The sequence below is a fragment of the Girardinichthys multiradiatus genome, chromosome 10 (assembly GCF_021462225.1).
Source record: "Girardinichthys multiradiatus isolate DD_20200921_A chromosome 10, DD_fGirMul_XY1, whole genome shotgun sequence".
Classification (NCBI taxonomy): domain Eukaryota; kingdom Metazoa; phylum Chordata; class Actinopteri; order Cyprinodontiformes; family Goodeidae; genus Girardinichthys; species Girardinichthys multiradiatus.
Window position 1 is genome coordinate 35,291,729 of NC_061803.1, and position 12,324 is coordinate 35,304,052.

The 12,324-nt window shown below is 44.7% G+C and overlaps 1 protein-coding gene across 4 annotated transcripts in view; it reads left to right on the forward strand.

Annotated features, from left to right (window-relative positions):
- bahcc1b (BAH domain and coiled-coil containing 1b) overlaps positions 1-12,324 on the forward strand; it is a 76,104-nt gene that overhangs the window by 40,171 nt on the left and 23,609 nt on the right. For all 4 annotated transcript variants that reach the window (XM_047376967.1, XM_047376966.1, XM_047376968.1 and 1 more), the window contains exons 4-11: positions 831-941; positions 1,616-3,565; positions 3,827-3,938; positions 4,469-4,659; positions 5,519-5,659; positions 7,200-7,390; positions 7,780-8,167; positions 8,949-9,788. In XM_047376967.1, the coding sequence (XP_047232923.1) occupies positions 831-941; positions 1,616-3,565; positions 3,827-3,938; positions 4,469-4,659; positions 5,519-5,659; positions 7,200-7,390; positions 7,780-8,167; positions 8,949-9,788 (3,924 nt within the window). The remainder of the gene's footprint in view (positions 1-830; positions 942-1,615; positions 3,566-3,826; positions 3,939-4,468; positions 4,660-5,518; positions 5,660-7,199; positions 7,391-7,779; positions 8,168-8,948; positions 9,789-12,324) is intronic.

Here is a 12,324-nt window from a genome sequence, read left to right on the forward strand (position 1 = left end):
ACACACGCAAACACACACACACACGCACACACACACCACACACACACACACACACACACACACACACACCACACACACGCTAACACACACACACACACACACACACACCACACACACACAAACACACTAGAAGCAGCGTGGGGGTGTTGCTGGTTTTGCTGTGTGACTGTGGAATGCGTAGGATGAGTTTTTATGGGGTGCTGTTTACTTTGGCCACCACCGTTAAACTTTTAACGGCTGCCAATTAACAGGCCAGCAAGGACACTCTGTGGGGCATGAAACTAACTTCTGGAGAAAACAGACTCTAGGAGCCGCACAGCCACGCAGTCTAACATCATATTCTAAAGATATACATATGTGGGTCTGCCAAGATCTCCTTATTGCAGTTCAACATCCTTGAAGACAAGGAACAGAGTGAAACGACCATTCACCTCCCAGTGACCTCCTTGGATGACTCAGTGTGTGTCTGTGTTTCAGGGTGAGGAGTGGGAGTGATGCTTCTTCCTATTTGTCTTAAGTTTTGGGAGGAAAACCGTGTTTTGTAGAAGAGCAAATTCCATCCATTCAAAATCTGCAAACATTTGGCAAGAATGGTCGGCTGTGGTTTCTGTCACTCTTCTGTCCACTGTGAATAATGTAAACTCATCTGGCATGTTTGTGCAAAAGTGCATTTATGGTGAAAGTAGAACTAACTGGCTGTAGTTTTCTGTGTTTTTCCAAAATGGTCTTTTGTGATAGATTGCACAGATAAACTGTTTGTGTTGAGTGCTGCTGAATGTCAACGCTGGGAAGAAACATCAATTCTCTCTTGCTCCCCCTCCCTCTGACAGGGTACCCTGGCTATTCAGGAAGTCTTGCTTCTCCTTTTCTCTCCATGAGTGCCCTGGATCACCATAGCAGCAGTCTCTATGGACAGTCCCGCTTCTACGAAACCCAAAAAGGTGAGTGCTAAAGAGTAACGGGGGGAATGTTACATATGTTGTGGGGAAAAAACATCCTTTTTAACCACTTATTGAGCATCACTCCACAACCCTAACCCTTACGATGATTATAGTTGACTTTAGTCTCTATGAAAAAAACTGGTCCTTCACAAACCTACAAAGATAAATCCCATTTTAATCTGCCTCTGGTCACAAAAGTGAGCTTTTAAAAATCAAGCTGGCATCGTGGAAGCAAGGGATGCTCAAAAGGTTTAATAGAGTGTGTTTTGTATAAAATATGAGTCAGAAAACACCTAAAGGGTGAAACACATGGGATATGCGGGTGACATTTTTTCTATTTTGTGCTGATTTCATGTCACTCCTCCTAAAGGAACTAGCTTTGCTGAAGTACAGTGATTTGCCCTTATTTACCCAATATGTGTAAACAGCAACAAATCAATAATTCACCACACATAGGTGTTCCATGTGTGTTTTTGCCTTATATCCCCTGGCCAGCTGGCTATCCAGACTGTCTGTAATCACCAGACACACTCCTGAGCTGCAGTGCAGTTTTACCCTTGCACAAGACAGCTGAAGGGACTGTAACTTCATCACTTGGCAAGTCAGATGATGTGTAATAGCATGGGTTAATTTCAGTCTCCTTTGTCACCTTGGTTCTTTCTTCTTTCTTCAAGATCACTTCTACCTGAGAGGCCTTTCTCCCCAGTCTCCTCTGCTCTCCACCAATCACAGCCTTCCTCCACTGTCCAGGACAGCCCTAGGCCACCCACTTGGCCCTTGCAGCCGTGAGATGGACAGTGGAGGAGGAAGTGTGAAGAGTGTTAAAGATGTGAGCGAAAAGGGGGTCTTGTCGAAAGAGAGGGAGCGATTGAGCAACAAAGAGCGACATCAGGACAGCAAAGAAAAGCAGCAGCTTCACAACCACCACCATTCTCATCAGATGAACTCTGCCACCACTCCATCTGGCTCCCACCAAGCTTACTCTCACCCACACCATGCCCTTCTTCAACATCTTGCCCTCCAGGGCCGGGAACAAGACCACAGAAACTCTTTAGAGCGACACATTGAGTATAAAGACAGTGACCTGGGTAGTCAGGGAGCAAAACCTTTGAGTGCCTGTAAACTGTCCAGTGGAACGGAGTCAGAGGCTGCCTGTGAAGCAAAAGGTGGAACACTAAGCAGTTGCAATGGTGGTGGGGTGGGGAGAGTATCATCTGGAATCACCAGGCAAGGCTCAAAGGATGGAACCATAAATGGGGAAATGAGAATTAGTGAATCTTCCTCTTTCTCATCTGAATGTATGCGTCAAGGAACTGTTGCAGTAACAGCATTCTTGGCACCCTCAAACCCTCAATCTGTAGCTTCCTACTCCATGCCTCCACCTCCTGCACCACCACCACCTCATGCCTTGCACCTAGGCTCCACAGTAACTGGAGGGTGGCTACACCCTGCAAATCATCACCCTCATTCTGAGTTTTACTGTCCTCCTCCCCCACCTCTAACTCTTACACCTTCAAAAGATCCAACATCCAGCCCTGGAGGATCCAGCAGGGAATCAAAGGTCAATGGCACAACTTCCGTGCCCTCAGTTGGATCACAAGTCGATATGTCAACCCCTGACTGCCGTGGGGCAGGAGGAGAGGTGAGAAAAGATGATAAAACTGCAGAGGGATCACATGAAAGCCCCTCTCATTGTCCAAGTCGCCCTAGTAGCTGCCAGAGGAAGGACAAATCCCAGCCACACCGACAGCAGATGGGATATGGCAAAGCTGACAAACCTCCTGACTGGAACCACCAGACACATCACTTCAACAAACCTAGCTCCAGTGCAAGCTCTCAACCTGAACTGAGGTCCTACAGTGTAGAAACAAATTCCTCTTTTAAAGAGGCTGAAGTTGCAAATGAGATTTGCAATCCTCTCCCACAAGATAGTCAGCGGACAATCAAGACCGGTCTTGATGCTGGTGCTTCTTCCCTAAGGGACTGTTCTCTCACAAGCCCAGATGGAAAGGTGGGATCTGGGCTTGGAACTCAGAGGGAAGGACAAAAGGTTGCAAGGATACGGCACCAGCAGCACACCAGCCAGACCGCAGGAGCAGAGGAAAGGGTAAGAGATGGAAGTCAGGCAGCATCTTTATGGGGAGCTCGAGGAAGCCAGCAAGAGGACCAGGGGAAAGGTAGCCATTTTGCATCAGTTAGTAAACAGCCTCCGCCGCTACCCCATTCATCATCATCACACACAGCTGATGGTGAGGGGGGTGCCATGAAGAACCTTATGAACTACAGCTCCCAGCAACCTTTGTTATTGCCACAGCGAAGCCCCTTTGGCGGTCTAGGCTGCCTTAACAAGAGTGGGGAGAGAACAGAGCGGGTCGACAGAGGAGGAGCTAAAAGCAACATGTGCTTGCAAGACCCCTCCAAACAATCTCTCCCTTCTCGCCGTGGCTCCACTAACGATGGAGAAAAGACTGAAAGGGGTGCAAAGGAAGCCGGAGAAGCTGGAGAGGGGGAGGTCCGACAGCCTCCAGTGGGTATTGCTGTCGCTGTAGCTCGGCCTCCCCATCGTTCTCCAGACAGCACTCCTGGAAACAGCAGACAGGGTCGGGTTCTGCCCAGCCTTAAAGGTCAGACATCATATTCTGCTTTTAATAATTTGGGGGCTGTTTTGGTAATCACTGGTGTCTTGTTGCTAGCCAAATGGTTTTTTAATCTTTAAAGTTCTCATTCTTACAATCACAAGAAGCAAGACAGACTTGGTAGCTTTTGCATAAACTCACAAAGCATAAAAGAAAAGCACAATATCTATCACCACCATGTGCTCTGTGCAAGTAGCACAAGTTCTGCAAATGAGTGAGCATGTTTGTCCTGTTGTCGTGGCTACTCAGGGGTATCGCGCTGTGTGTATCCTCTTGGTCGGGAGTTGGAAGAGAGGAAGATGATGACAGAGGACCAGATTGGTCTTCATCACCTCGACAGAGACAGAGACCTGGTCATCAGGTAAAGTCACAAATACAACCCCGCACACACATGTACACTGTAGCATCTATTCAGTTGTCCTCTCATCTGATAAGCTGCACTTCCTTTATTTTCCTTGCTTCTTTCTCCCAGTCTGAAGCCTTGCTTCTCTTTTCTCTCAGCTCCTCACTCCATTTACTCCTCTCACCCTTTGATGTGGTTTTTCTGTTCCTCCTCATTCTCTTACCTCACATCTCTCTCTTTCTCCTGAAGATGAGATGTAGTGCATTAATGTTACAGGGACTAATACAGAAGTCTCTGAAGTATCAGGCTCTTATTATGTAGTCATATTAAGGGAAGAAAACATATAATGAGTAGTCATAGACCAGGCACAAGATTATGGCTGTTCCTGTTGCCGTCACATTTCCTTTTCTTCATGATTATAATGGTAGTAGAGGTAATGAAGATGACATGGATGAAGATAATGATCATAATAATGGTGATGATAGTGATGACAATAAGAGGGATAATCAACATAATGACAAAGTTCACCTCGCCTAACGCCATGGCAGGGAAAACAAGGACTGCATGGAGTTTGCTCGGATCCACCCTTCCAGTAGCTGCCACGGTGACCTGACCCCTCACCTCCTTGTCCCTGGTGGAGCGAGTCAATTAGGGGACCCTGTTGCACATCCTCACCCAGCTCACCACCACTGGATGCAGAGGACAGGAAGTCCCTCCTACTGGATGGGCCCTTCATACAGTGAGTAGAATAAACACAGTTTTAAATGTTTCCATAGAGGAGTATTTTCTTTTGATGTTTCCATATGCTTATCATTTTTTTTTATTTCATGTTAATACTTTTGCCTTTTAAGTATCATAATGCAAAATGACAGTGCCTTGCTAGTGATTTTATACTTTTTTAGATTTATCTCATTACAGCAGCAAACATAATTTCATTTGGATTATATTAGGATAGTGAAGTAGGGGGAAAATTATTCCTAGTTTTCAAAATTCTTTACAAAAATCTGAAAAGAGAGGTATGCATATGTATTCAGCCTCCTTTACTCTAATGCATCTAGTTAGTCATCTAGTTACCAAATATTGTCCATCTGTGTATTATTTAATCTCAGTATGAATCCAGCTGTTCTGTGAAGGCCTCACAGGTTAGTTAGAGAATATTTGAGAACAAACAGGATCGCGAAGACCATGAAACAGAGCAGACAGGTCAGCGAGAACATTTTGGAGAAGTTTAAAGCAGGTTTAGGTTATAGGGCAATATCCCAAGACTTAGAAGATCTCTCAGAACTCTCCCAGATTATTTAGGGAGAGCAGTAATCAGAGAAATAGCTGTTAGACCCACGAACACTGCACATCACCCTAGTGGTGACATCATGATGTGCTTTTTATACAGCGGGAAAGAGAGAGCTGAATATAAATGCATTCCACACTAAAATGTATTTGTAAAAATGTTTAAATATGAAATATTATTCACTACTTTGTGACGGTCTGGCACATAAAATAAAATAAAATACATTAACATTGGAGGTAGGAACATGACAAAAGAATCGCTTCTAGTGGCTCTGATTTAACTGTGAGCTGTGTGGAAACCCTTATTCCAGGTCTGGGCCATGTGGGGATGAACCCCGGCTTCCCACCAGGTCTTGCCAGCCCTTTGCAGCCTGTCTTGGGGTCCCTCAGCCAAGATCCTAACTCCCCCCTCGTGGTTCTTCCTACAGATCCAGGGCCTCATCATCCTCTCGGTATGATAAATATGCTTTCACAGAAACAGTATGCACAATGATTGTTGTGTACCCAGAATTACTGCCTTGCTGCCTCCTGCTTTCTTCACATTTATACCATTGATGCTACTGCCGTGTTTCTCCCAGAGTTTTAGTATAACTGACTAATCATAATATAATGCTCAACTAAGCTCCTCTGTCAGTGGGACAATGTTTTATTGCTTTGTTAATGGGAGCGGCCATTCCATTGGCCTCTCTGCATGTGACCAGCATTATGCAAACCATTTAAACTGGCGTTTTATCTTTCCTGTGGCAGAGTGCAGATGTGTTTGAACTGCGTGTGTGTGTGTGTGTGTGTGTGTGTGTGTGTGTGTGTGTGTGTGTGTGCATGTGTTACAAGCTATGTTAATGCCTAAAACAACATTTGTTACAGGTTTTGTTGTATACCTCAGCCATTGCTTGAGAGAGAAAGTAATGTGCGTGCGTGCGTGCATGCGTGCGTGCGTGCGTGCGTGCGTGCGTGTGTGTGTGTGTGTGTGTGTGTGTGAATGGTGCTTTGCAAACAGGCTGTGAAATTTAATTATCTCCCGCCTCCCTTGACTCGCTCCGTGAGAGTTCCTACAGAGAGGGGAAGTGCATCCACTGAACCCTTCCCCTGGGAAACATTAGCCCACTCAGGCTAATCTCACAGAACAAAGGTTCCCAGCGACAAGGCAGCTGAGGAGGGGATGGATATGTGTGTATATGTGTGTGTGTGTCTGTGGGTGAAAGCCTGACAAAATATCCAGGTTTCTTGGCAAAAGTACCATTTCTTCAGAAAAAGAGAGTTGTGGTGACATTAGGGACGTAACGGGATAAGATGGTAATAAAACTTCAAAATATTTCTTGTCAAAAAGTCTGTCTTACAAACCACTATTTAGTTGCTGTGCTTTTTTAAGCTAGACACTCAGGATCCATATGTTTGAGTCTTGAGGAACTATGACCCTGTTGGACTATCTGGCCCTGTTATGTTGATGGAGTGGACTAGTTAAGAATGCCTCTGGATCCTTGGCAGATAAAACAAACACGGTCTCTGATGGACCCGATACAAACTAAACACTGAATACTGCAACTGGCTAACCATTAGTCTCCAGCGACAATAAAGCTAAAATCTAATTCATAGCTTCCTATCTACACTAAAGGGCTATTTCACAGTTTTTTAATACATCTGGACTGCATTTATAATACAGCGTACAAATCCTGAAACTTTTATTCTATTTGTCAAAGCACAAAAAGAAGCATGTTCCAGACTTTTTAGCAGTAGGACCAACGTAGCATTAGACAATAAATGTAATGTGTAGTCAAACCTGGACTAAGTTCCATGAACTGTGTACCATTCCACCCCTAATGAACAAAGATTGGACAATTATTTATCCCTCAGAAATGAAATTAAATCCAGAATTTCTTTTAAACACAGTAATTGCAATATATTACTGCCTATATACATAATCTGAGCTTGTTATGTGATCATTCAGATTCAATGGTCTTCATAAGGTCCTATCCTCTTTGGTTCTTCCTTTAGATGTTCTGGAGCAGTCCGGTCTGTGGCCCCCAGTGTATGGAGCCAGAGGCCCTCCCACTCACCTGCAGCCCCACCCAGTGTTCTCCCGCACCTCGTTCCTACAGCAGCAGGAGTTGTATGCCATGCAGCATCAGCACCACCAACAACAGCAGCGTGCTATGGGACACATGCAACGACTCCCCTTAGGACAAGTAAGACTGGTATTCCAGTAATGAGATTCAGAACAAGTAGGAATATTGTAAACTTCCTCTTTTATTGCATCAGGAGTGGAATGCAGTTAACTGTCAATTACTTTGTGCAGGTGTTAGGAAACCATGCAATGGTGATGTTATTTCTTAGTCCATCCATTGTTGATCTATTGTTCTCAGCACCTAATCATCAGAAAGTTTTATTTACTTTAATAACTTCTGGGTTTTAGAACATGCCGATAGATAGGAATTTTCCTCACTTTGTAAGATCCTTTTGCAAGCACAATAAACTAGAATAACTAGAATAAACTTGCATCTGTATGTTGCTCCAACTTCCTGAGAATTCTTTCTTGCTCCACCAATATTTTTTGCTTTATTTCAATTTTTTAAAGAGAAAACGTGAGGAGCATACAATCACAATAGACGACTCTCCCAATGGATCTCCAAATTCCAGAACTCCATCTTCTTCCTCCTTTTCTTCATCCTCTGCCTCATCCCATGCAGCAAAACCATTCTCTCACACCCTTCCTCTAACCAAGATCTCCACACCATCTCCGGGACTGTGTCCAAGCAGCCGCCAGTCGCCCTGCTACCTCTCACCATCCACTCGTTTGACGCATCCACCAAATCCCCTGACTCCTGCTCCGAGCCCCGCAGCAGCAGCACCACGCTCTCCGGCCCTTAGCCCTGCACCATCACACCTCTCCAAAGGGCTTGAGAGAGGGAGTGACAGAGGAGAAGGGCAACCACCTCAGGACTACCCACAGTCCTTAGAACCAGGTGTGTTTTCAGAAGACTGCATGAGCTTGTCAAACTGTAGGCATGGCAGAGATTGAGATAGAAAAAACAGGCACTGTTGCTAAAATGTGGTGCATGCATTTAAAGCATGGTTTTATTTTAGTTTTGCAGAAATAGCTTGAAGAAGAGCTAATTCCCTCACTTTGTGTCCTTGAGTTTATTCGTGAAAGCTGAAGGGGACAGTAGGCAAGCCAGCCATTAAGGTTAGAGAAACATATGGACACTCTTTGTGTGAATGAGTGTAACCTGCCAGGGCGCACATGTGTGCCACAAGAGGAAGGTCAGCGATATCTTCAGACAAAGCCTCCTTATCCTTCAGTAGTCCTTGGAAAAGTGCAGGTGGAAGGATACACATTCATCTGGCTGTGTTGTCAGGGGGTGGAAGGATATCATCAATAAAATGAGAGCGGGGTGACAGGGCTGCCGCTGCAATCACAGGAAAAAAGCAGGGTGTCATCAATATCCAACATAGATCTATAAACTCACACTTCTACACACACTCCGTATATTTAATATACACTCACACACACACAGTGTTTTTTGCACCTTGCTGTTAATGCATTATGTCAACTGTAATCACGTGCTTCATCCTGTCTGCCTAAACAGAATGCCAATGAACTTAAAAGCATAAAAACCATCCCAGAGATTACTTCTGTTTTTGTTTTCTAGGACCAAAAATATTTTTCAGTTTTCTGACAGGTAGATCCATGTTTTAGTTTTATGTCAAAATTTGACATTTGCTCTCACTTTTTGTTTCCACCAGACTTGCCTCCTGTTTATAGCTTCTCTCCAATTTCCATGGGTTACAAGGCCGGACCTTCGCCTCCTGAAGAGCGGGCGGCAGAGCAACCTTCGGAGGAAGAACAGCCAACAGGGTGTGAAACCAAGTCTCTCCCAAAGCAATGCCGCATCCCACCTCTCACCGAGGAGGGAACAAGGGAAGAAGAGAATACAGTGGACTGCAAAGTGATGGAGTCCGTGACAGAAACGATAGGATGCTCTATCTCCAAACCCCAGACCGCCTTTTCTGGGTCGCCGCAATGCCCTTTCCGAGCACCAGTCTGCCCAGCAGGCAAAACCCTAAAAGTGGACGTTCCTCTAGTTTGCCTTACGGAACCCCAGATGTCCAAAGAGCAGGGAGACAATTTGGAGGACGGCAAACGTAATGACATCGGGAAGAGTGAGATAGCAGAGCCTGAACCAGCTGAATGTACTGTCTCTGTGCCTGTAGAGCCTAGAAAGAGGGAGCTGGAGCAGGATCAAGACGATAATGAAGAGATTGTTGAGGTGGTTGAGGATAAGAAAGAGGAAGAGGATGGGAGTGGGAAAAGTCCAGATGAGGAATTGGTTGCTTCCTCCTCTGCTGACCCGTTCCCCCCTTCCACTATGACCACGGTGACCCAGCTCGAAGGGGCTTACATGTGGAGTTTGGAGCTCTTGATTGCGGCCGCTTTGTGTGCCACCAGAGATGCCTTGTATCCACCACCACCAGTTGCTCAGACTCTGGGCCCTTCTTCTCACCATGGTATGGAAATATTGGGGGAACTGGCTGAGCTGGAGATCAAACGAAGGAGCAGGGAGAGCAAAGGGAAAGATGTAGAAGGTAAGAAGAACTTTTTATTACTCTTAAATTTTGTCTGTTTTGTGCTTCTCCACCTACTTAAATGCTTACTGTTTTCTGGAGCTCTTGGTAAAAATACCCAAATTTAAGTAGACGACACACTTTGAATGGGATGTCAATGCTGATTGGTGCAACAGAAGTGTAAAATAATCAATTAGGTGTTTTTTTTTTAAGGTCTAGGTGGTTGAATATCATGTCAGACAAAATATTATGTAATGCAGCTGGTAATCACTGATTTGTAAAGTTGTGTAGAAAAACTTTAGAGGAAAGCATTTGCAATGGAGTTAGTATGAAGTGACAGATTAAACTATTTAGAATCAGCAGTCAGAGGTGATATTATGTTATTGTATAACTTGTCTGCCATGACATTCCAGGCACCCAAAACTACAGATTTTGCTTATTTCCTGCCTTTATTGCGCCACACGCCACGGAAGTTGCATTGACTCCCATTAAAACCATTGGGTCTACTTTTCCTCTAAAGGGAGCTCGGCCATTGTGCAAAAGCTTGAATGTTTTACTCCATCTATTACGTTGTGTTTTTTTGCTCTGTATAGAGTATCACAGAACTGACAACCTGACTACCTGTTCGAGCAGCTAGCCTGTAGTAGGCTGCTGCTCGTAGCTTGCTTACTTTAGCTAGTGTAGTGTTAGCTCTAGTGTTAGTTAGGGTAGCTATGGCTTTCCAAACAGCTGATTTTCTTGGGAGGAAAGAAGAAATTTAGGGTTTACTTACAACGTGCATAAATGCGCTGCACTGCCCCTTACAACAAAACACTGTCTCTGGCATCTCAGAAGGACCATAGGAGCAGACTGGTGGAAAATGCATGGAGACTGCTGTTAGATTTGTTACTCTGTCATCATCTGAGCAGCTTCTGTGTCGCCACATGAAATTGCACGTGCTGAGGCCGCCAGCTATATCAATCCTCCCTGATCAGCTATGACTCTTGAGTCCGCAGATATAATTTCCAAACAACTACGAGACTTGGAAAAGAACAGGAATGCACTGTCTTCAATGCCACTGGACAAGTGACAGCCTGTCACAACATCCAAAGGTTTACTCCTCTGTTGGCAGACTTAGAGAAATGACAGGTTGCGACTGATCTGGCAGGCTGATACTGACGGCAGCCTCAGAACACATACTTTGTTGTTCAGCTGAGAAAACAGCAGCCACTTAAATAACAGTATCTGGTGAGGTTTGAATACCTGCTCACATTGTGCTGAAATCCAAATGTTAACATTTATGGTTTGAGTTGTTTTAAACTGCTAAAATCAGCTAAAACAGCCAGCTGACTGACTAGCTGATAAGCTTCCACCTTTGTGAGGGTTGATTTAAAAACTAACAACAATATGACTGCTTCAGAAAAAGGAAATATTACTGATAATAACCTATAGAACCTCACTTCTTTTCAAACTATGTCTTTAAGGCCAGAAAATTAGATCAAGGAAGAAGAAAAATAAGTTACCCCACCTTTTCATTGCTTAAACAAATATACAAACTTGCAGCAAACCCAAAACCAAAGGTGGCCTTTATGAAAAGCACATGTGTGAAATCCAGATGTCTATGTCACACACAAACCCACAGAAATGTTCCCTTAACTGTCCTGCTTCCTCCCTCTTGCGCTGACTCTCAGCTGCTTCCCATAGACCACATTTCCCCTCTGGGAGTAAGTGTGTGTGCTGAGCTGTGTGTGTGTTCTGAGGGAACGCAGAGATGGACAAACAAGCTAAGCTTCAGACACAAACAGGGACACACATGCACAGACTCTCTGCCCAATGTGTCCCTCAGGCTGTGGCGTCTTGCTTTGCTAATTAGATCCTTTCCTTTAAAACACTTCTCCTGTAAGCGCTCCTATTTTCCTCTTGTCCCTCTGAGAGAAAGTGTTTTTATTTATGCCAGCATCTGTGCATATGTGTGTGTGTTGTGTTCATGCCGTGCACACACCGGTGTATGTGGCTAAGCTGTTAAGTAATCCCAGATGAATCCCTCCTCTCCTCCATCAGAGTCACTGTGTCTCTCAACCAGACTGCCTCATCCTGCCTCTCCTTCTCCTTCTTTGTTATTTTTTCCCTCCCACCGTGTCTTTTTTTCCCTTATAAAACCAGTGTAATCTTGTGTCTAAATCCTGCCTCACCAAGCCTTGTTGATGGAATTAATATGTGTAAAAATCATAAGTCGCTCAGCTGCTGCCTGCCCATGTGTGTACAAGAGAGATACAGGCTGTGTGAGCGTGCATTTGTTTACATGAGCGTGCACGTGCTTAGCATGTGTAATAGGTGTGAAATCAATAAGTCAGTTCTGTCCGGGGTGCGGAAAACGCCAGATCCAGCATTTTATTTAAAAGCAGCAGCTGAGGTCCCATTGCTGAAAATGTTATTAATACAGCTGATGGGGTTTGGGTCGCCATGGAGGCGATTGGGAGAGAAAACCGATCCCAGACAAATGCAGTTATGATGGATATCTCAGCTGTTCACTCCATGTTCCAACTACAGATCAAGGATCCAGCATAACATCTCCCCT